Source organism: Microcaecilia unicolor, chromosome 1, assembly GCF_901765095.1.
Source record: "Microcaecilia unicolor chromosome 1, aMicUni1.1, whole genome shotgun sequence".
NCBI lineage: Eukaryota > Metazoa > Chordata > Amphibia > Gymnophiona > Siphonopidae > Microcaecilia > Microcaecilia unicolor.
In genome coordinates, this window is record NC_044031.1 from 112,957,144 (window position 1) to 112,983,264 (window position 26,121).

Here is a 26,121-nt window from a genome sequence, read left to right on the forward strand (position 1 = left end):
TTGATCTGACCATAACTTAGTGCTGCTTTGAACAAAGAACCCATAATTCAACACAGTATTTAACTTGTGAGAACCAAATGGATAAGCCAATCACAATCTGTTTTAAAACTATGATGTAATGTTATATAAATTGGCTTACAGATGATATCACTCACCGGTACAGATGCAGCGCCCTGAATGTGTGACAACAAGGCAACATGATGTGACTATAGACTCTGGGGGCGAGGAGGTTGGGAGGTGGGCAGAATATAAATGGTCTGTTTGCATTTACCACTTGATATACACCTAGGCTTGTGTTCGAGCAAGTCCTAGATGAGTTATGTTGCCTTTATGTTTCTTCATATTAATAATAAAGATTTAAACATAAATTGGCTTAATTTACCATTTCAGTACTGATGTCCATTTTCTCAATTGTCTCATTGACAACACATTGTAATAGGGCCAAACAGTGATGAAACAATCTCTGCTTGTATTGATTTAACTTGTGAGAACCTAATGGATAAGCCAATCACAATCTGTTTTAAACTATGATGTAATGTTATATAAATTGGCTTAATTTACCTTTTCAGTACTGATGTCCATTTTATCAATTGTCTCATTGGCAACACATTGTGATGAAAACAAATAATAATGAGACAATCTCTGCTTATATTAGCAACTCTTAGTTGTTAACTTCTAAAGTCCTAAATGCATTGAAAATCTAGTCATTATAAGAAAGTTTGATCCACACTTTATTTCAATTATATACCCTTTCAATACTGGAATCTATTTTCTCAATTGTCTCTTTGGTAACACATTGTGGTGAGAGCAAATGGTAATGAAACAATCTCTGCTTGTGTTGGCAACTCTTTTGGTTATTGTCCTCTGGAGTCTAAATGCACCTGATCACATTACACTGCCAATCTACTCTATTTGGCTTCCAAAATTTTGTAAAATGAATAAATAACAACAACATCAACTTGTTTGTTAATTTAGCCAATACCTGACAGACTCAATGATACCTACCGTGTTTCCCCGAATATAAGACACTGCCTTATATTAATTTTTGCGCCCAAAAAGGCGCTAGGTCTTATTTTCAGGGGATGTCTTAATATTTCGGGGAAACACGGTTGGCCCGCCCACCTTCCCTCCGTCGCTCCTGCAACTACCGGTAACCCCCCACCCGAGGTGGCGCTTCCACCCGAAGTCGCCGGACCCCAACCCCCTCCGTCGCTCAGAAACTAACCTGAACTTAAGCCTCCTTTCACTTTCCTTCCAGTTCGCAGGAGCAGCAGGGCAGGGCAGGCCTCTCCTTCCTTCCGAGCCCCACCCTCGCCTGACGTTACGTTACGTCAGGCGAGGGCGGGACACGGAAGGAAGGAGTGGCCTGCCCTCCTACTGCTGCTGCTTGCTGCGAACTGGAAGGAAAGTGAAAGGAGGCTTAAGTGCAGGTTAGTTTCGGAGCGACAGAGGGGGTTGGGGTCCGGCGACTTCGGGTGGGGGGGGGGGGACGACCTCGGGTGGGGGGTTAGTTTCAGAACGACGGAGGGGGGCCCGGCGATCTCAGGGGGGGGGGACCCTACTTACCGGGAAAAACAAAACTTTGCTAGGCCTTTCGGGGGAGGCCTTATATTTTCTAAGGGCACCAAAAACCTCGGTAGGTCTTATTTTATGGGGATGCCCTATTTTCGGGGAAACACGGTAGTTGTAATATGTTTGTTGGATCATTAAATCAACACCTATCATTACAACTGATCTCAAATTGATTAATATATTCCTACCCAAACATTGTAAGAAAGTTTAAACCCACACTTTTTCAATTAGATCACATTTGGTTTTTACCCTTAATGCTGACTGTGATATATTTACTTAACAGATTAACTGGTTTATACTTTATTACTGATATTTGAATTAGTAACAAATTACTGCAGGAGAGCATCAGTACTTTTTTTAGCTTGAATAAACACAATTGAAGAATACCCTCCATTCAATGTTATTGTTCAAACCTGAGGGTTCCAAAGTGTTCAATGTATCCATCTCTGTTCCAATTTCAACAAACGTTTTGCATGATCACCTCCTCTGATTTTAAGTTTAATTAAATCAATGATGAAACATTTGAGTTGTCCAAATCCATGATTAAATTTCAAGCAATGATCAACTAATGGAGCCTCCAATTTTAGTCTTTTGATATTACTGTGATGTTCATTTAATCTAATCTTGAAATTTCTTGTGGTTTTCCCTACATATAGACGATTGCAGGGACAGAAAATTCCATATACTGCATATGCAGTATTGCAATTACTGAAATGTCTTAAATTATATATTTTGTTGTCAAAAGGATTTTAAAAGATTTACATTGTAAAGTGACATCACAGTTTTTGCATTAATAATAATTCTATAAACCATGTAGACAAACTGATAAAACTTAAAGAGAGTGGACATCTAGAATCCAAGTTTCTTGTATACAAACATCTATATACAAGAAACCCACAGACAGATGCAGCTACCCCCACAACTCCAGCTTTCATCCTTCACATACAAAAAGATCCATCATTTACAGCCAAGCCACAAGATAACACCGTATCTGCTCTGACCCAGGAGACAGAGACAGACACCTTAAAAGCCTGACTGCATCCTTCAAACAGAAAGGCTACAACCCCAAAATAATCTCCAAGAATATTGCCTCCTCCCTCAAAACACCTAGGGAGAATCTGCTACAGTACAAGGAGAAAAAAGCCACAGACAGAATCCCCCTTGTAGTGACATACAATCCAGAGCTGGAAAAACTGAGGAAAATCATAAGAGATCTACAACCTATACTCCAGGAGGATGAATTACTGAAAGAGATATTCCCATCCCCACCAGTACTGGCCTTCCGACAGCCACCCAACTTAAAACACAAGCTAATCAGAAGTAAACGTCCATCACAGACTGAAAAGGAACAGAAGGGCACACTTCCCTGTAATTTATCCAGTTGCAAACTATGCCAAAACATTTCACAGGACCCCACAGTCATCCACAAAGGAAAGATATTCAACATAAAGGAATCTTTCACTTGCTCATCTTCCAATGTGGTATATATCATTCAGTGTAAAAAATGTAACGAAGGATGCTATATTGGAGAAACAGGCCAGATGCTTAAGACAAGATTCAATTTACAAGGACATCACATGAACAATACTGGTGCCAGTAGGGCTCCCACCCCTGTTAGTCAGCATTTTACAGGACCAGGACACTGTACCAGTGACTTCACAGTGAGAATCCTGAAAGGTAATTTTAAAACCATACAAGAACGTAAGACCTTTGAAGTCAGAATGATTTAATATTTTAACACCCAACAGAAAGGACTTAACAAGGATCTGGGGTTCCTAGCCCATTATAAACCATAAAGCTGTATTTCTCTGTTGATCACCCTCCCCTCACCTATCCACACCTATCCTGTTAGAATATCAATGATATGCTTTGATGTCCCCATGCATACCTCCTACCCACCCCCATCCTCCCACCCTGTCAGACTGTCATAGTAATGCTTGAATGTTTTCACTTATATACACTGTCAGCTAGCACATTTGCTTATTTCCGATCTGACGAAGAAGGGCAACCTTCGAAAGCTAATCAAGAAATGTATTAAGTTATGTCCAATAAAAAAGGTATCATCTTATTTTCTTTTCCATGTTTTATTTTGTTTGATTTCTATTGATACAATAAAAACTAAACCATGAGAACTATCTCCAATAAAATCTCTAACCAGAATAGCTTTCCTACAAACTGATCTAGCATTAAAATAGAGGCATTCCATCTCTTTATAATCATAGTTACTCTTTCTATCATATTTACAAGCTATACGAATAAGTTCTCTACCTCTAGATTGGTCTACAAAGAATCTAGTCTTCTTCCTTCTAAAGCTCACAAGAACTAGTATAGCCTTTGAACATATATTCAAACAGCCTATAAGGTTCTCAGTAAACAGAGTATTGTATCTGGGTATTTATGGACGCCTTTCACCCTTGTCAATGATAGGAATAGTATCTATGACATTATGGGTAGTAACATCTTTAACACCACCCCACAATGAACCCAGTCTCAAGCAACAAATTAGCAAAACACTGTGCCAATGCATTTTTGTAAAATCAAATAAGAACATTAAAATAAAAACAAATTCACAATACTTATAATAATATATAAAAACCTTCCAGCCACAGCACCAAGCCGAGGAAAAAACCTGCGGTGCCTTGCATCACCAAGTGGTGGGCTCCCACATTCAACACCTCATGTTTAAAGTCAAACGGAGCTGTCTCCCATGCTCAAACACCTCCCGGTGGAACAAGAGGCTGCAAAGATGTGCATCATCACAGGACAGATCTGCTTCTCTGTCTGTTCAAAAGTCTTTAATAAGGAAAGAGGATTTAAAAGGCCCCCAGTGCCATATACTTGATCCTGATTTCTCCTTGCGATTTTCAGGGCACAGACTGTAAAAGTCTGCCTGGCACTGGCCTTGTTCACCAGTTACGGGAAGATGAATCTGTCCAACCACGATGAGGGTACAGACCGTAGATGTCTGCCCAACACTGGCTTCGCTTCCCAATTACTGATGTTCCCATCTAATAAACAGTGCGGCGTCCATCTAGTAGCGCTATAGAAATGCTAAGTAGTAGTAGTAATAAACGCTAAGCTTGTTTAGTTCCACATTTTCTCACACAGGATTCCTTTATGTTTATCCCACACCTTTTTGAATTCCATTACTGTTTTTATCTCCACCACTTCCCACGGGAAGGCATTTCAGGTATCTACCATCTTCTCTGTGAAAAAATACTTCATGACATTATTCCTGAATTCCCCCCAAACACACACACACACGCAACCTCAATTCATCTCCACTAATTCTACCACCTTCTCATCTCTATAAAAGGTTTGTTTGTAAATTAATATCTTTCAAATATTTGAACATCTGTATCATATCACCCCTGTTTCTCCTTTCCTCCAGGGTAGACATGTTCAGGTCATCAAGTCTCTCCTCATACGTATTGAGACACAAACCCCATACCATTTTAGTCACTTTTCTCTGAACTGCATCAGTTTTTTTACATCCTTAGCAAGATATGGCCTCCAAAACTGAACACAATAATCCAAGTTGGGCCTCACCATGACTTGTACAGATGCACCAACTCCTCCTTCTGGATGTAGCCACCACCTGGTTGTATTGTTTCGCCACCTTGAGATCCTCAGACACCATCACCCCAAGTTCCCTATCCTGAGCTGTGCTTATCAATCTCTCTCCTCCTATCTGGTACATCTCCTATGGATTGCTGCACCCCGAGTGCATCATTCTGCACTTCTTGGCATTAAAATTTAACTCCTCCACCTCTCACAGGGAAATTTCTCTTCTAGCTGCCCATTGAAAGGAATTTAGCCATTCAGTTACCAATTTAAAATTTTTGGTTTTGCTACAAGTTTGGATTCGGGGTAAAATGAACCCTGACAGACTGACCTATAAGGAACAGAGGTTCATATATTTGTGGAACACCACACAACCGGGGGGATTGAACAAGGAAATTGAATGGGAGTGATTAATTGACCACACGTGTACCCAGTGTAGGCATTAAATATAGAATGTTACGTAGTATGGGCATGCAGCGATGGAGTGGAATGCATTCTGGTCTGCTTCCCAGCACGGGACTATCAGTCAATGTAGATGGTAGGTGGAGAAATACTATTATTGAAGAAGTTTTGGTAAATATATAAGATTTGTGGAGATTGCATTTATATTTATGATTGTTGATAGTAGGTGGTTAAGGGGCTGTTAGTTTTTCTTGGGTAATGTAATGTCATATATTTTTTTTACAGCACATGAATTATTTTATGGCTTGTGGACACCAATGACTATTCATCGCCATCTGGATTCTTTGTGAATATTTGACTTGTGTAGGATCTTTGGTCTCAGGTAAGTCAGACTTTCACTGAACTTTTATTGATGTTTTCTTTTTTCATTACAGTTGGTTTCTATAACAGCGGCGAACAGACCAGATTGCTATGGGGGAATATTTTCATTGTTTTTGAGGGGTCCAACAGTGGGGAATGTTACGTAGTATTTTGTCATTTTTATAATAAATGTTTAGCATGATATTTACAGTTGGCCAAGTAATGCATTCATTTCCTAACATTTTTACTTACAGCATTTATTGTTTAGATATTCTTATGATGACTATGAGTACTCAGTCTCTGGATCAGATTTAATTTTTTTTTTATTTTGCATTTTCAAAGTTATACAAGCCAGAGTTCAAACACTACAATTCTCCAAAGTACATTAACTAGTCAAATCGTCAACATTGCCAAATCTTAACCAATATCAATAATGTATCTTCTGACATAGTTCCCATGCCCCCCCTCCCAACTCCCCTGTTTCACTCTTCTGCAAATTATGTGGCATCAGGGTTTTACAGTGATAGCCATCCAAGTTGTATAAGGTTCCCAGATCTTTTGATGTTGAGTCAAACGCCCTTTTTTTAAGGCTGTAAGTTTGGACATCAATTGAATATACTCCAATTTTCCCAATACCACTGAGGTGTCCGGCAGTCTCGGTTTTTTCCAGGCCGCTGCAAGTACTAATTTGCCCACTACAAACACCTGGGTGGCAAATTGATGTATATGCCGTGGTATATTGGGTGGTTTAAAATGTAATAGGCAATATTCCATTTTCACTTGATAATGTAAAGCAGTCACTGAACAAATAAAATCTACAATGCTTGCCCAATATCTTTGCGCGTGTATACAGGACCACCAGATATGATACATATCACCCTCCTCTCCACAGTCCCTCCAGCAGTCTGCTGAGCTTAATCGAAACATTTTAGCCAAACGGCTAGGGGTGTAGTACCAGCTATATAAAATCTTATGTCCATTCTCTACCATGGTGCTGGATACTGACACCCACAGTAAAGGTTTAAAAACCTTTGCCCATTGTAAAGGGTTATGGGTTGTTCCCATGGCTAGGTCCCATTTTTGTGTATAGTATTCTACTGGGTACTCTCGTGCCAATAGGGCTTTGTACACCCTCGCCCTCCTCCTCCCGTCATCCCCCTTTCCAACTGTGTTTCAGTTAGCTCAAGTTCCTCTCCCGCTTTTCGTTTAATGAAATTTTGCACCCTAACATAGTCTGGATCAGATTTAAAATTGCAAATTTTCCTGTGAGAGGTGGGGCTACTATATTTGGGCACAGGTAGTTTATTTTCCCTAGTTGTAGTCTTTTGATTAAAATTTAACTGCCAGACCTTTGACCATTCTTCTAATTTTTGGAGATTTCATGGTTTCCACTCCCTCTGGAGTAACACTCTATTGGCCATGTTCGTGTTATCCACAAAAAGGCAAACTTTTGCTTCTAACCCTTCAGCAATATCACAAATATAATAAATAGAATGAATCCCAGCACCGACCCCTGAGGCACTCCACTACTCACTCTTCTTTCTTTAGAGCGGATTCCATTTACCAACCAACCTCTGCCACCTGTCTGTCAACCAGTTTCCAATCCAGTTCACCACTTTAGGTCCTAAGTTCAGCACTCTCAGTTTTTTCAGGAGTCTTCTGTGAGGAACCGTATCAAAGGCTTTGCTGAAATCCAAATAGATTACATCTAGTGCATGTCCTTCATCCAGTTCCTTGGTCACCCAGTCAATGAAATTTATTGCACATATGGATTCATGTGTCACTTAGGTGTTCTCACTGGTTCTGTGCTATTCTCCTACTTGAGCACGGTTACATTATTTATAGGCAATTATTCGTACACCTTACACTGCCAATGAAACGTACTATTTCTTTGTCACATGTCATCTAGCTCACATAATTTGTATGCACTCAAAAATCTCGTGCTACATCTAGATAACCTTTTTTTTCCATAGGGGCTCTTAATCCAGCTGCCATTTGCTCCCACCATGATTCATGGGTACAATCCATGCTTTACATCCAAAGGTATATTCTGGTTTAGGGACTTCACTTCTGGTTCTTAGCAGATGTTTAGATTCACTCAGATCTACATTGCATGTTTTTAGTTTTTCACTGTACACTTTCTGTTTTTGTCACAAATGTAGTTTGAGCAAACATTACAAGGTAATTAGAGAAGCAAACAAAGGGGCAACACAATAATAATGGGTGATTTCAATTACCTAAAATCAATTAAACCTTTCTACTATTTAGGACCCTGTATTGCAGGTGTGAATTCACTTATATTTATGAAAATTACGTGGAGAAAAAAAGACTTCAGAAACCACCGGAAAATTCTCTTTAAAGCAATACTTTTCCAAGTTAAGAGAACTCCTTTCTTCAATCACTAGTCTTCACAAAAAAAACTCCACTCTTCTTATTCATAAAATACTTGTGCATACACCTTAACCAATACAAAAAGGTAGAGGCTGTTTATCACGCCACAATAACGGTGAATCTGTTCAAAATATATAACTTAGCTTGCATCTTCTGAACATCCATTCTTTTCCATGATGTCCAATACTTAAACGCCCAACAGGAGAACCCTGTTTCGCCACCACCGGGCTATTTCAAGGGCTAGTATTTTAAATCTTCAAGCTTCAAACTTTCACCCCTATCTTGCCTCTTGTTGGCGTCTTTAAACTTCGAATGGCTTCTTTCCCCTATATACAACACACACTCCAACGTCATTTCCTATCGCGTCATTTCCTTCATGACGTCAATATTATGCCAGGATACCTCTCACTTTGCATCAGGTTAGAAATCTTTCACAGAAAAGCTTTCCATTCTATTGATATGTTCAAACCCTTAGGAATCACAGTTTGCAATGCATAAATCCATCGTTGTTCTTTTTGTCTTAATAATTTCCTCACATCTCCTCTACGTTCAGTAGTATAAATTTGTTCCAACACAATACATCGTAATTCTGCAAATTCATGGTGTTTCAGTAAACAATGAGACACCAAAGGTTCATATGTTTTTTTAGCTTGTATACAATGACGATGCTCAATTAATCTTGTCTTCAGCATACGTGACGTTTGCCCCACATAGTACAGATCACAAGGACATTTCAAAAGGTAAATCACGTTCCTAGATTGACAATCAGTGATAGCTTTTAATCTAAATCTTCTACTTGTATGAACATCATCAAATACATCTGAGTTCATCATGTTTGAGCATACTGTACAATGGCCACAGACGCCATGATGTCCCCTAATTATATCACTAGTACTACGTCTGTTCCACGTATCAGCTCTGCACAGAACATCATTTAAATTACTCTGTCTTTGGTAAGCAAACATGATTTTAAGATCACGGAAACAAGGATAAATCTTCAGCATGGCCATATGTTTTTTAATAATTTTCACCATTTTATTTGAATGTGCATTATATTTCATTACAAATGTAACCATTTCATCTCGCTCGTCTTTATCCTTCACAGGATACAATAACCATTCTCTATGATTGAACGAGGCACGTTTCCTCGCTTTTATTACTAATTTTTCAGGATATCCTCTTTCTTCTAACTTCTGTTGAAGATAAGATGTCTGATGAAAATACATGTCAGTAGAGGAACAAATTCTGCGGTACCGTAAAAATTGGGCAAAAGGAATATTCGTTTTGCAGTGACTCGGGTGCATGCTTTGAAAGTGCAACGTAGTGTTACGATCGGTAGCTTTAACATATACCGATGTTTCCCATTTATTTCTGATCTTAGTTAATTGTACATCTAAAAACGAAATGGCTACATAACTACTGCAGTATTCAAATTTAATATTGGCATGACATCCATTTAAATATGTCACAAAAGCTTGTAGTTGCGTAGATGTACCGTCCCATAGCATAAAAATATCGTCTATATACCTCCACCAACTTTTGATCAAACTCATCCATGAGGATTCATAAACCCATTTACATTCATAGGATTCCATGAATAAATTCGCAATCGTAGGGGAACATGCTGCTCCCATCGAAACTCCCGTTTTTTGTATGTAATATTTTTTGTTGAACGTGAAATAATTTTCTGTCAACGTGATCTCAATCAAGTGCAATACAAAATCAGTGGGAACCAGATGAGGACGTGCCCTGCTTTCCAAAATCCGTTCCAGCATCTGAATAGCCTCATTTTGAGGAATTGACGTGTACAACGCTACCACATCTAAAGTCACTAACATCGTGGTATTGCTTATTTCTGCTTTTTTCATTTCAAATAAACGCAAAAAATGAGAACCATCTTGTATATAAGATTTAATATTCTGTAAAAATGGTTGCAGTATCTTATCTATGTATTGAGCAGGACGTTCGAGCAACGAACCTCTAGCCGCCACAATAGGGCGGCCCGGGGGATTTCTTGCATTTTTGTGAATTTTAGGGAGAGTGTACCCCAATATTGACTGGGTAAATGTAATATTAGGGCATACTAGGGAGGTAAAATTCCTTGACGAAATCAAGGACTGCTTTATGAAGCAGCTAGTACAGGAGCAGATGAGAGAAGGAAAAATTCTAGACCTAGTCCTTAGTGGAGCGCATGATCTGGTGCAGGAGATAATGGTGCTGGGGCCACTTGATAACAGTGATCATAATATGATCAGATTTGACATTAGCTTTGAAGTAAGTATACATAGCAAATCAAATACGTTACCATCTAACTTTGAAAAAGGAGACTATGATAAAATGAGAAGAACGGTGAAAAAAAAAAAAACTTAGAGGAGCAGCTGCGAGGGTCAAAAACTTACACCAGGCATAGATGCTGTTCAAACACACCATCATGGAAGTCCAGGCCAAATATATTCTGCGTATTAAGAAAGGAAAACGGAACACCAAACGACAGCCGGCAAGGTTAAAAAGTGAGGTGAAAAAAGCTATTAGAACTAAAAGAAAATCCTTCAAAAAATGGAAGAAGGAACCGACTGAAAATAATAAGAAACAGCATAAGGAATGTCAAGTTAAATGCAAAGCGCTAATAAGGAAGGCTAAGAGGGACTTCGAAAAAAAAAGATTGCGCTGGAGGCAAAAACATAGTAAAAATATTTTTTAGGTATATTAAAAGCAGGAAGCCAGCAAAAGAATCGGTTGGACCGCTAGAAGACCAAAGAGTAAAAGGGGTGATCAGGGAATACAAAGTCGTAGTGGAGAGATTAAATTAATTCTTTACTTCGGTCTTCATCAAGAAAAATTTGGGAGAGATACCGGGACCAGAAATGGTATTCAAAGCTGACGAGTCGGAGAAACTGAATGAATTCTCTATAAACCTGGAGGATGTAATGGGGCAGTTCTACAAACTGAAGAGTAGCAAATCTCCTTGACCGGATGGTATTCATCCCAGAGTACTGATAGAACTGAAAAATGGACTTGCAGAGCTATTGTTAGTAATATGTAATTTATCATTAAAATCAAGCATGATACCGGAAGATTGGAGGGTGGCCAATGGCCGATTTTTAAAAAAAGGTTCCAGAGGAGATCCGGGATATTATAGACCGGTGAGTCTGACGTAGGTGTCGGGCAAAATGGTAGAGACTATTAAGAACAAAAAACATGGATTAATGAGACAAAGCCAACATGGATTTAGTGAAGGGAAATCTTGCCTCACCAATCTATTACATTTCTTTGAAGGGATGAACAAACATGTGGATAAAGGGGAGCCGGTTGATATTGTGTATCTGGATTTTCAGAAGATGTTTGACAAAGTACCTCATGAAAGACTCCAGAGGAAATTGGAGAATCATGGAATAGGAGGTACTGTCCTATTGTGGATTAAAAACTGGTTAAAAGATAGAAAACTGGGTTCAGAGATCCAAGATGGCGACGGTTTGACTCCGCGCTACGGACGCGTTTCAAGTTGCGCTCGAGCAGAGCTGGAGGGAGTTACCTTGCCCGTTGATGTGATGGGCAAGCGACGTGGGAAAGTCAGGGATTTCCCCTCAGACCCTGGCGTAAAACCCCCGCTCTCCCAGCCGACACTTGAGCACTTTGGAATAGCACCCGGGACTCCATCGACTTTCACTCCAGTTGCTGGTGTCAGCGTTTCAGCGCTGACCGACAGTGTCGACGGGGCTTCTCTAAGCCCTGTTTTTCGTGCAACGCCCCCTCAACCAGGAAGTGAGCGCTTCCACTTGAGTCCTGCAGCCTCCGCCCAAAGCGGTGAAGGGAGCGAGCAGGGAAGGAACCCAACGGCAGCACAGAGGTCATTTCCTGAACAACCAACTATTCCAGAGCAGAAAGCTGTGACTGTTGTGGATTCTGCGACAGTGAGTATCCTGGAACAAGTTGTTCAAGCGGCTCCCCTGGTATTTAATGTAGGGCAGTTTGAAAAACCAGCTGTAGTGACCTTAGAGTCACTTTGGGATCTGAACTCCACAACCCTCTTTACAATCAGCTATTTCAAAGAATAATGAAACTATTAAAGTGAGTCTGCTCTCAAACAATTTCAAATTAATGAGACTCATGCAACTGAAGTAAAAATTCTCTCTCAAAAAGTTGAAAAAATGGAACTTGTGGATCAAACATTAATTAAAGAAAGGAACTTTGCTTCTAGACGCATGGAATATCTGGAAAATCAATCTAAAAGACTTAACCTACGTATGATTAACTTTCCAAAATCACCTATTCTTTCTCCTGTACAGATGGTTAAGAAATATCTTGTTGATATTCTGGGAATGACCGAAAACTCATTGCCACCAATTACAAGGGCATATTATATTCAAATTACTGGGCAAGTCCCAGGAAACTTAGACCCTCAGAATGCAATGAATTTAACGGATTTTCTGCAATCTTCTCTGGAGGTGGTCACTCAAAGGACTACTTGGTTAGTGACTTTTACATTACAGTTGGATCGAGATGCAGTACTCAGGTTATCCTTAAGGCACTTGAATTCTTTATTTTTGGGTTCAAAAATAAGTGTTTTCCCGGATTTGTCCAGGGAAACTCAAAAACGTCGTAAGCTATTTCTTGCTTTGCGCCCAAGGGGCAAATTTTCTTTTGAAATTTCCATGTGTGTGTAGGATTCTACTTCACACTAAACAATATCAATTTTTTGAACCCAATCAGTTGGATATTTTTTTGAAAAGTAAGGAGAGTATTATTGTGAAAGTTTAAGACCCGAATGAACACTGTATAGCACTTAGGAGTGAATCTATGGGGCCCAGCGCGGTCTTTGGTTTAATTGGAATGTTTGAGCTTGATATTGATAGCTTGAAAAAAAATTTTTTCTCCTATGATTCTTGGATCATTTCTTATTATTGTGGACGATGGGAGTATTGTTAATTTCCTTGTTATTTGTATTAACTATCTGAAGAAAGATTACAAATTGTGTAATATTATTCTGTTTTGAATATTATGTATCTTAAAATGCTTATAAATAAAAATTAAAAAAAAAAAAAAAAAGATAGAAAACAGACAGTAGGGTTAAATGGTAAGTATTCTTAATGGAGAAGGGTAGTTAGTGGGGTTCCCCAGGGGTCTGTGTGCTGGGACCGCTGCTTTTTAACATATTTATAAATGACCTAGAGATGGGAGCAACTAGTGAGGTAATTAAATTTACTTATAACACAAAGTTATTCAAAGTCATTACATCGTGGGAGGATTGTGAAAAATTATAAGAGGACCTTACGAGACGGAGTCTAAATGGCAGATGACATTTAATGTGAGCAAGTGCAAAGTGATGCATGTGGTAAAGAGGAACCTGAATTATATAGCTACGTCATGCAAGGTTCCATGCAGGGATCTAGGTATCGTCGTTGATACATGTGCTGTTGCGGCTAAGAAAGCAAATAGAATGTTAGGTATTATTAGGAAAGGAATGGAAAACAAAAATGAAGATGTTATAATGCCTTTTTATCACTCCATGGTGTGACTGCACTTCGAACATTATGTTTAATTCTGGTCGCCACATCTCAAAAAAAATATAGTGGAATTAGAAAAGAGAAGGGCGACGAAAATGATAAAGGGGGTGGGACGACTTCCCTATGAGGAAAGGCTAAAGCGGCTAGGGCTCTTCAGCTTGGAGAAAAGGCAGCTGAGGGGAGATATGACAGAGGTCTATAAAATAATGAGGAGTTGAACAGGTAGACGTGAAGCGTCTGTTTACGCTTTCCAAAAATACTAGGACTAGGGGGCATGCGATGAAGCTACAAAGTAGTAAATTTAAAACGAATTGGAGAAAATGTTTCTGCACTCAACGTGTAATGAAACTCTGAAATTCATTGCCAGAGAATGTGGTAAAGGCTGTTAGCTTAGAAGAGTTTAAAAAAAAGGTTTGGACGGCTTCCTAAAGGAAAAGTCCATAGACCAGTATTAAATTGGACTTGGGGAAAATCCACTATTTTTGGGATAAGCAGTATGGAAAAATTAGTTATTACCTGATAATTTTCTTTCCATTTCTCCCAACAGATCAATCCAGAGACGAGTGGGTTATGTGCCCCTACCAGCAGGTGGAGAGAGAGAACTTCAGAGTCTTTGTATATGATAAGGAAAATTATGCAAACAAACAACAGTAAAGGGCGTGCCTCTGGATTGATCTGTTGGGACTAATGGAAAGAAAATTATCAGGTAATAACTAATTTTTCCTTCCATAGCTTCCCACAGATCAACCCAGAGATGAGTGGGATGTACAAAAGCAGTCCCAAGTGCAGGGAGGGATCCCCCAATAGTCAAAGGCTCGAAAACATAGCCCAATCCCCAAGACGGTGGTCGGATTACTACTACTACAACTATTTAGCATTTCTATAGCGCTACAAGGCGTACGCAGCGCTGCACAAACATAGAAGAAAGACAGTCCCTGCTCAAAGAGCTTACAATCTAATAGACAAAAAATAAAGTAAGCAAATCAAATCAATTAATGTGTACAGGAAAGAGGAGAAAAGGGTAGGTGGAGGCGAGTGGTTACAAGTGGTTATGAGTCAAAAGCAATGTTAAAGAGGTGGGCTTTCAGTCTAGATGTAAAGGTGGCCAAGGATGGGGCAAGACGTAGGGGCTCAGGAAGTTTATTCCAGGCGTAGGGTGCAGCGAGACAGAAGGCGCGAAGTCTGGAGTTGGCAGTAAAGGAGAAGGGAACAGATAAGAAGGATTTATCCATGGAGCGGAGTGCACGGGAAGGGGTGTAGGGATTGAAAGATATGTCCCAGAACTTGTAAAAAGAACCAAGTTCCTAAAAAAAAACCTGAAGAAAGGCAAAATGGAGCAAGAAGGGGAAGAAAGCCCCCCCACGCCAGAAAGAATATATATGTCACAGCCGCAACCCCCAACAATGGAGCTAAAGCGGACCTGGAACCATGGAACTGCACCCAGAATGCAGCGATGGAACTGCGCCCAACCTGGAACGGCGGAACTGCATGGAATAACAAAGCTGTGCCCAACATGGAGCGATGGAACAGCATACAACATGCAGTGAAGGAAGTGCGCGCCACATACAATTATATAGCTATGCCCAACATACAGTGATGGTACTGTGCTCAACAAGCATCACAGGTACTGTGACCAACACACAGCAAAGTCCACGAACTCACATGCAGCGATGAAGCTGTGCTCAATCTGCAGCGATGAAGCCGTGCTCAACCTACAGCGATGACATCGTGCTAAACCTCCAACGATGTAGTCGCGCTAACCTACAGCAATGGAGCCGTGCTCCATATATAGCTAAGAAGCCGGGTTCCATACGGAGATAGACCCGCGCTCAACTACAGCAATGGAGCTGTGCTCAATATACAGCGAAAGAGCTACCTACCACATCCACATCCACTTGTCCCTCTAATTACCGACCCATCTCCCTCCTTCCTTTTCTCTCCAAATTACTTGAGCGTGCTGTTCACCGCCGCGGCCTTGATTTTCTCTCCTCACATGCTATTCTTGACCCACTACAATCTGGTTTTCGCCTTATCCACTCAACCGAAACTGCGCTTACTAAAGTCTCCAATGACTCCATCCTCATTCTTCTTGATCTTTCCGCTGCTTTTGACACTGTCGATCACAGCATACTTCTCGATACCCTGTCCTCACTTGGATTCCAGGGCTCTGTCCTTTCCTGGTTCTCTTCCTACCTCTCCCTCCGCACCTTTAGTGTTCACTCTGGTGGATCCTCTTCTACTTCTATCCCTCTGCCTGTCGGCGTACCTCAGGGTTCTGTTCTTGGTCCCTCCTCTTTTCTATCTACACTTCTTCCCTTGGTTCATTAATCTCATCCCATGGCTTTTCCTACCATCTCTATGCTGATGACTCCCAAATCTACCTTTCTACTCCTGATATCTCACCTTGCATCCAAACCAAAGTTTCAGCGTGCTTGTCTGACATTGCTGTCTGGATGTCTCAACGCCACCTGAAATTAAATATGACCAAAACCGAGCTTCTCATTTTCCCCCCCAAACCCACCTCCCCGCTCCCCCTTTTTCTATTTCTGTTGATGGCTCTCTCATTCTCCCTGTCTCCTCAGCTCAAAACCTTGGGGTCATCTTTGACTCTTCTCTCTCCTTCTCTGCTCATATCCAGCAGATTGCCAAGACCTGTCGTTTCTTTCTTTACAACATCCGTAAAATCACAACATTCGTAAAATCCGCCCCTTTCTTTCCGAGCACTCTACCAAAACCCTCATCCACACCCTTGTCACCTCTCGTTTAGACTACTGCAATCTGCTTCTTGCTGGCCTCCCACTTAGTCACCTCTCCCCCCTCCAGTCGGTTCAAAACTCTGCTGCCCGTCTCGTCTTCCGCCAGGGTCGCTTTACTCATACTACCCCTCTCCTCAAGACCCTTCACTGGCTCCCTATCCGTTTTCGCATCCTGTTCAAACTTCGCGCCTTCTGTCTCGCTGCACCCTACGCCTGGAATAAACTTCCTGAGCCCCTACGTCTTGCCCCATCCTTGGCCACCTTTACATCTAGACTGAAAGCCCACCTCTTTAACATTGCTTTTGACTCGTAACCACTTGTAACCACTCGCCTCCACCTACCCTCCTCTCTTCCTTCCCGTTCACATTAATTGATTTGATTTGCTTACTTTATTTATTTTTTGTCTATTAGATTGTAAGCTCTTTGAGCAGGGACTGTCTTTCTTCTATGTTTGTGCAGCGCTGCGTATGCCTTGTAGCGCTATAGAAATGCTAAATAGTAGTAGTAACTACCACCAAGAGGGAGATAAGCATCAGGGAGCTGTAATCCTCAGACCATTGGGAGCAAAATGTAGCCGTACGGTCGTGAGTAAGCCACAACTCTCGCTAGCCCAGGAACAAAGCGGAAGCTGGTCACTAACATCAAACTGAAGAAAACCCAGCTAAGGGAGAGACAAACCCCAGACCTAGCCCCAATCCACTTCCCTTGCCGAAAAGTAGAGAAAAATCTACAGCCAAGACGCGATAGTCCTGTTGTATCACAAAAAGATGTACTAAGCAGGAAAGCACTGTGACCCTTACAGAGAAAGGATGACTGCCAAAAGTGCCAGGAAAAAGACTTCTGAAATAGAAACGGCACTATTAGCCTGTGCCCAGCTAAAACTCCCGCCCTGGTGCTCCCGAGGGTACTCAGAAGAGGGATAGAGCTAACAGTTGCCTACCAAGGACCACTCAAAGTATCCTGCAGACACTCAGAGCAAACAGGAGGAATTCACGGGTTCGAGAAAACGAGAACCCCCCCTAGGGATCCAAAACTATGACCACCAGCTACGGCACCCCCTCGCCGCATACAAGCTGCAGATACAAACTCCAGCGAGAAAAAACTGAAATATCAGCAGAAATTCCCCCTGGAGACCAAGTTGGCTGAAGGGAACCATAGAGATGGGGGCCCGAGTAGAGAAGGAATCCCTGAAGTAATCTGATACGGGCCAAGACCCAAGGGGAAAAGCCCAAGAAAGACAAAAATCTTGCTCCCATGTCCTGAACCTGGCAAAAAGTAATACCTGACTTGAGCTGGCATCTGATGTGGATCAATGAAAAGAAAGGATTTCCCTCCCTCGTCTTATGTAACTTACGCGAGGGCAGGACACAGGGCGGGAAGGCCCGAAGGGAGGCGATCTGCAGACTGCCACTGCTGCGCTTCTTTCACACGGAGCGAGGTTCAGGTGAGGCGCTATGATTTGAATTCAGGGGGGGCCTGGCCCCGTCTCTCGGCGGCCCTGCTTTCCCCCAAATGTTACAGGTGATAATGTGGAATTGGTACTTCTGCCTCTGTTGCCAATATAACTTCCTTACCCTTTGCCCCCTCCAAAGTAAGCATTCAAACCACACCAAAACCCACACACTGCATCACCTCTCAAGATCTGGCCTCCTCACTATCATCATCACACAGGTTCCAACGCATTTCTCGAGTTCTCCATTGCTATGCGGCCTAACACACTTGTAGTTTCTTGGGTGCTGGATTGTGGTTTGCATGTGGTGCTACAGAGGCCACACAAGAAAAGACCATGCTGCCAACAAGCCAAGGATATAAATGACCGTTTTATCTTATAAAGTAAATTAAAATTCAGAATTAACCTTCTGATGATTCAGAAACTAGCCTCATGTAACAAAAATATTTGTGAGGATGGACATTTCAAGAATTTGATGATTGAAATGTATCAGTTTTATGTGAAAACGTTTTCTTCAGTTACCATGATTCAAGATAAGGACTGCCAATCCATAGTATACTGTGATCAGACAGGTCACATTTTTTTTTTAAGACTTGCAAACAGTGTCTACCTACATATGCATCCCATTTTTGCGTCTAGTAAGTCAAATCTACAAGTTTTTGTAATGTTTGAAAAAACTTCAAAACCTTTTCGTTTTTAACAAGTTTCAATAGTTGGGCAAAGAAATCTGTTTGATGATTTCCGATGTGTATATGTGATATTAGACCAACTGTAACATGCTGAGAGCAAGTTTAACCCATACAAAGGTATGAGTTAACCAAAATTAAAATTATGGGAAGCAAAGCCTCTCACAGCAATTTTGAGTTTCAGAAAAACTACTGTGCCTCCAACCTTAAAGAGATGACTTATACTTCATTTCAGAATTATTATTCAGAAAATGAAGTTCTTTTGTTTCTGGAAAATATTGAATATATGATGCATATATGTATTACTACTTTTGGTTTACTTCCCTTGATTTATTTTCTGGTTCACGATAATACTAATATGCATCTGTATTTTAAGGAGAGAATCTTACTGCTCCGTTGCTAATAAGAATTACAAAATATTATTTGTAACTGCTTTAGCTTTCTTCAAAATTACAAACTGTAAATATAGCTTGAATAAAACTAAACCATTTATAGGTTGGCCGACTGGCCCAGGAGGCAAGTGTCCTTTAACATCACGCAGGCAGTTCTTGGTCAAATCTTAAACTCTTGTGGTAGAATTCATGGCAACTAGGGGCAAGGGCATCAAGGCCACTGCTTAGGGGTGACATTTACAGGTCTGATTCAGGGTCAATTGTTACATGGTTTCTGGAACTGCTTTGCTGTCCTCCTCCCCTTATAGCATGTATCCCAGTATTCAAGCATTCCAGACCAAAGGCAGTCCCATGCAACGTTGGTGGATAGATGGATCACATCCTCTAGATCTCCTGTGGCCTGACACCACTGAGAAGCTAGGGTCCATTGAGCTGATCTCATATGTAGACGTGCCATGGGAGTTACATGGACTGTGGAAGCCATGTGCCCTAAGAGTCTCAACATCTGCAAAGCTGTGATCTGTTGAGACGCTCGAGCCAAGGACACTAGGGACAGGAGATTGTCTGCCCTTGCCTGTGGAAGATAAGTTTGAGACGTCCGTGTGTCCAACAGAGCTCCAATGAACTCCAATTTCTGAACCGGAACAAGATGGGACTTGGGATAATTAATTACAAACCCCAGTAGCTCCAGCAGTCGAATAGTCATCTGCATAGACCGTAGAGCCCCTGCCTCAGAGGTGCTTTTCACCAGCCAATCGTTGAGATAAAAGGAACACATGCACTCCCAGTCTGCGTAGTGATGCTGCGACAACTGCCAGGCACTTTGTGAAGACCCTGGGCGCAGATGAGAGGACAAAGGGCAGTACACACCACCATGGAATCGTGAGGAAGTTGGGCCTTCATCATTACAGGCACACCATGGACTCTGTACTGGGACTCGGATTTTTTGGGGACCACTGGATTTATTTATTGCATTTGTATCCCACATTTTCCCACCTCTTTGCAGGCTCAATGTGGCTTACAATACATCATTAGAAATAACCATTTTGTGTTATAGAAGGTTCTTGGGCAATATCAAACATATAAATGGCAAGTGACCGACTCACCTGCAAATGCGCAGTAGAGTCGGAACGCTGAGAGTGTAGAAGTGCAAGCCCCGCAAACTAGCCCGTTGTTACGGGCTTAACAGCTAGTGATAAGGATAAATACAAGATAATAGTACAACAAGCAAAATATTATAAGACAGTTCTGAGTATATGTGAAGGAGTTGTGTATATTCACATTGGTTGGTCTTTGTGGTATGCCTTGTTAAAGAGATGGGTTTTCAGTAGTTTGCGAAAGTTTGTTAGTTCGCAGATCGTTTTTAGGTTACGCGGCAATGCGTTCCATAACTGTGTGCCAGAATTCTTCACACATATAACAAAAAACAGTCCTCACCAATTACAGAATGAAGGACAACAAACTAAATGGAAATCCTGAGAAGTCACAGTCTCTGCGAGCAATACATCACGTGAAAAAAGTTTTAATTTTCCAATCACTAAAAACTGACCCCCCCCCCCCCCCCCCCGTTTACTAAGCCACACTAGTTAGATAGAGGGAACAACCAGTTACGCATAAGAACTTCCCTGAGTGTGTTATGCAAAGGGGCCGTTGCAACCTCTGTGGACAGAGAAGGATAGTCCCACGTCGAGCATCTCAGCCCTGGGCTTATCCACAACCTCATTAGGGAATGGAATGTCCTTAGACATTTCCCGAACAAAAGATGAGAAAGAAAGACTCTCAGGTGGAGACATTCTTCTTTCGATTGGTGGAGTAGGATCAGAGGGAACCCCACATGACTCTTCCTCCAAAAAGTATCTGGGATCTTCCTCCTCTTCCCACGAACGCTCATTATTGGTATCGGACAAAAGCTCTTTGAGAGCTACCCGAGCCTGTCTTGACGTCGAGGATTGACGACCTCGTGGGGGGTGTCGAGGAGTCGACCCCTGCCTGGACTCCAGCCAAGCTTCCTCCACCAACGTCGAGGGGGAATCGACCCGGGTGGTGGCCGACGCCGGTACCGCGAGGACGGGGACCTCACCACAGGCAATGGCCCAGAAGCCACTTCTGCAGTCGGTACGGAAGGCGCAAGCACCCCCGACACCGAAGCAGATTGGCGCAGCAACCCTTCCAGAAACTCTGGAAGAAGGGCTCTGATGCACTCATTGAGAGCTTCCATCGGAAAAGGCTGGGGGGCCGGTGCAGGAGTCGGTGGTAGAATCTGAGGGGGCTCGAGAGCCGGTACCAGGCTGCCAGATGACCGACGCATCGGCCCCTCCTGTATGGAGGATGAGCGATCCTCCCGGCGCCGATGCTTCTCGGCTGCCGACTCCCTCGGCTCCCTGGAGCTCTCGGTACTGCGCATGGAAAGAGAATGATGACGGTGCTTCTTCACCTTCGCTCGACGCCTGTTATCGAGACTCCTCGGTACCGAAGAGGAGGACATGGAATCCTCACGCCTCCTCGGCAGGGGCGTATCTGCGTGGAGCCTCAGGGGCCTGGGCCCCCGCAGATTTCGCCCTGGACCCCCCCTACCGCTGCCAACCCTCCCCCTCTGTTGCTGTCGCCTACCTTCGCTGGAGGGGGACCCCAACCCCCGCCAGCCGAGGTCCGCGTCCTCCTGCCGCTGCCGGCTGCCTGTAAAGGAATTCCGTCAGCTGGCGGGGGACCCCCAACCCCCGCCAGCCAAGCCGAGGTCCTTTCATTTCTAAAGCTGGCGCCGAAAGTTTCTTCTGAGTCTGACGTCGCTGCACGTTGTATGTGCAGGACGTCAGACTCAGAAGAAACTTTCGGCGCCAGCTTTAGAAATGAAAGGACCTCGGCTTGGCTGGCGGGGGTTGGGGGTCCCCCGCCAGCTGACGGAATTCCTTTACAGGCAGCCGGCAGCGGCAGGAGGACGCGGACCTCGGCTGGCGGGGGTTGGGGTCCCCCGCCAGCCAAGGTAGGCGACAGCAACGGCGGGGGGGATCGGCAATGGCAGCGGCTGGGAGGAGGGGGATCGGCAATGGCGGCGGCGGCGGGGGGGCTATAATGTGCCCCCTCACTCTGGCCCTGGCCCCCCCTACCGCCGCAGTTCATATACGCCCCTGCTCCTCGGGGCCGGGTCCGACAAAGGTCAATCCTGGGGGGCTTGCATAGCAGTAGGCCTTGAGAGAGGTGAAGACCCACTTGATGCCTCACTGCTCCCAGCACAATGCAGTCGTTCGGCAGCCATTACCTGCACTCTCGATGTCGCTGTTTCGCTCGACGTCAACAACCTCGGTACAGATGTCGATGCAGACGTTGAAGAACAGGACCGATCAGCAAAAAGTTTCTCAAGTTGAGCCTCCCAAGCCACTTGGGTCCGTTTCTTCATCAAAAGACACAGCTTACAGGCAGCTGGCAGATGGTCAGGCCCAAGGCACTGGAGACACCACGCGTGGGGTCGGTACCCGAGATGGTCCAGTTGCAGTGAGTACAACGTTTGAAGCCTCTGGGAGTCCTCAATGGCATGGACGGAAAAACAGAGGCTGCAAAATTAAAAGACTCGATTGTGCCACAGAAAAAGGCACAAAAAAGGAAAAAATGACCCAGCCGAGAAGCCTAAAGGCGGCCGCAACAAAAAAAGAAGGAAACTTCAAAGGGTGAAGAAAAACTAAGAAAATAAAGGGAAAACGACTTTTTTTTTCTTATTTGAACAAGGAGTATAACTTTAAATAAAAGAAGAGAAAGGGAGAGCGTTAACGCGAAAACCGTTTCTCCTGAGCCGAAAAAAAGAGCATAATCGAAAAAGACAACTCTCCAGATCACGGATCAAAAAGAACTGAGGGACTCACGCTTGTGTTGCGGGCGGGAAGCCGTTTGCGCATGCGCAGTGCGCTCAGCCCACGCAACGGAGTGTTCTGGAGTCTTTTCGTTGCTTTCAAGTTTCTTCCAGTCTCCTGGGCCATTGCGGACGACGACCCATCGGTGAGAATTATTAGCCTGCTTGTCCTCGGAGAACATAGCTCCCACCAGAGCCAAATTTCACTGATCGGTGCTCACAGGCACTGGGGAAGCAAGGAAGTTGTCCCCCTCCCAAAATCTTTGGTGCTCTCTCCCCCTCCCCTTACTTTACCCCATGTTAAAGATCATCCCACAGCAGTAGAAATCCTCCTTCTGTAACTAATTTCAGCACTCCTTCCTGCACTCATGTATTAACAGGCTATGTGGTATCCTGTCCTTTCTCCAGCATGGGCTTCCTAGGTCGAGGCACCACTGGATCTGTTAGGACATGACTGCAGGAAGGCCTGTGCTAAACTTACTTACTGAAAGAGCACTGCCATAGTGATAGAGTGATCTTTGGCACAGCTGTGCCAGTGCTTACCAAAATTTGGTACTGGAGGCAGTTGCCTATACCTAAATATGGACCAGGATCCCAGTCAGTACCCCTTTTACACCCAGTTGGCCTGGCTCCCAGTAAGCGCTCAGTCTACAGCTAACCTTTCTCTGGTAGTCCTTCTGAACAGTGGAGTAACAGCTTAATATTTAAAACAGTGGGACAAAAACCAGGGAAGCAAGGTTCAAACCCCACTGTGGCTCCTTGTGATTAGCATGTATCACTTAAATCCTTCATTGTCTTGGGTACAAACTTAGATTGTAAGCCCTCCAGGGCAGGAAAATACCTACTGAACCTTAATTTAATGCACCATAAGCTACAACTGAAAAAAGGTGTTAGCTAAATCCAAAAATGTCCAATCTCTCACTTCTCCATACTCTTCCCCTGTTCCATTTTCCCAATGCCTATATCAACACAACCCCACCTCCTCATTCCACAGCAACCATTAAGGCAGGAAGCCTGTGCGCCCTGCTGGTGCTTTTTGCACCTTCTGCAGCACACTGATCAAACATTCTTTAGCCAGTCCAACAGCAGCAGCAGTAGCAAAGGAAAGATGAGACTTCCTTCTTGCTCTGCTGCATCCCCAACAAGGGATTGCAGGAGATACTAGAGTTGTTGCACCTATGCTTTTGAGAATTGAAAACAATGGAAATAGGAGAATTTCAGTGGCGTCTACCATGAGGTAGGGAGTAAATGGTTTCTAACCATGGAAAACGTCACTTGGCTTGAAGTGCTTATAAATAAAGAGCATTTTCAGTCTTCTGGGAGCAGCCATATTTAAAAAAGAATCTCAAATTACTTCAACACTAAATTGAATGGGCTTGTCACAATTGGCATTTCACACCAGCTGGGTATCAGCATGCCATGAAGAAGCAGAAACAGGAAACAGCATCAGGGGGTCCACTGTCCTACCATGTGCCCTCATTTTGCTTACTTTAATTGTTATGCTTAAAGCTTGCTTTTAACGTGGGAAATCTTAAGTCTACTTTCTTGTTTTCTGAAACACAGCTGAACTAGCACCTTCTGCCTTTGCCAAAACAAGCCACTATTCTTTGGATGTGCATTTCAGTTTAATCAGACTTGTTTATGGGACAGATTAACTAGAATCTTTACCTAGTTCAGCAAAGTTATAAAGAAGCTATAATATGGTTATGATAGATAGATATACAGGTTATACAGTGGTGCTGGTGTATTTTATTACACCTAATAAAATCTTCAAATTCCTAATTGATTGTCATTATCATGTAAACTGTTCAATTTTATACATTTTACTATATTGAACTTACCCCCATTATCAGTTCTTTTTAAAGCACCATCCTTATGAGGACATAATTCACATCTCTAAAGGAAAAAAATGTACAAATGAATGTCAATATAACAGCAGTAAACCAATAAATAAAAGAAAACACCAACTGTTTTTTACTAGACTTGATTCATCACACTTATTTAATCTTACATAGTTTTGGAAATTTTAAATGATTTACCTCAATCTTCTATATGAGGCCTTAATATAAAATCTTTAGTGTTAAGATTTCTGTATAGCCTCATGTTAAACAAATTTATACCTCTATGTTAGAAAGGTACCCTACAGAATATAGCTAACAGGCTAAAACCACGTGAAATTGACTAAAGGCATCAGTCAGATTATATAAATAATCAAGAAAGAAATACCCTTTTTATGTTCCAGTTTTCCAAACTTTACATCTCAACATTAAACTTGATCAAGAAATACTATGAAAGAAATACAAGGAAATTACATTTCATGAAGATACATTGTCATGTAATCAAATCACTAATGTGGGGCTAACCAAGTTAATAGAAAAACCAGAAAATGCAATACCCTCTCGCACCAAGGAGGCCTCTTCAAGGGCTTCTGCCAGCAGGGTAGGATTAGGACAGTCATTTTAGTTGAAGATACTAGGCATGCAGATAGCAAGGTGGCTGGTAGATGTGAAGATGGCTTGGTCACTTGCCAGCCTGGTGCAAAGGTTGTGAACCTCTGGGAGGAGGTTCTGGAAGCCAAATTTAGGCTCTTAAGTATAAAGCTGAAATCCAGAACCTCCAGGTTAGCATTTTCCAAAATGACCCACATTCCAGATGCCAGACCCAAGAGGCAGACAGAGCTCCAGCGTTGTAATGCATTTGTAACCTTGTCTCACCATAAAGTTCCAGGCACCAGCTAGTTCCTCAGGTCAGCACCCGAACCAGGGTCACAGCAAAAGTTTTCGTTTTTTTCCTAACCTGAGCGCAGGCCAGGGCTGGACTTACTCCAGTAGGCCATAGGGAATTAAACCACAGTATTATTTATTTCTTTATCAGTCTGGGAGTAAATAACTTTCACTCTCACCCCAAAGAAATTTCCTCCACACCAGGTTTTATGAAAGAAACATGAACTTTACTTGAATGCTGCAACATGCAATTTATCCAAACTTCATACTTCTGGTAACAAACAGTTCACTTCATATCAAACAGTTTCAATTTGTATCCACAACGGATTATAGCTGAAAGAGGTTTAAAGTGTCAGTTCAAGATTCTTGGAGTAATTTAATAGTCCATTTATAAATCCTATGGTATTTACATATTTACAACTCTTCCATTCCAATGACCATCCTTTTGGGCAGAATAATCCAAAGCTGTGCTTGCAGCAT

The 26,121-nt window shown here is 42.5% G+C and overlaps 1 protein-coding gene across 1 annotated transcript in view; it reads right to left on the reverse strand.

The window, feature by feature from the left end:
• The window catches only part of MLLT10 (MLLT10 histone lysine methyltransferase DOT1L cofactor), a 763,568-nt gene that overhangs the window by 664,992 nt on the left and 72,455 nt on the right, over positions 1 to 26,121 (reverse strand). Inside the window, exon 4 of the mRNA XM_030199437.1 lies at positions 24,760 to 24,814. Within this exon, the coding sequence (XP_030055297.1) occupies positions 24,760 to 24,814 (55 nt within the window). The remainder of the gene's footprint in view (positions 1 to 24,759; positions 24,815 to 26,121) is intronic.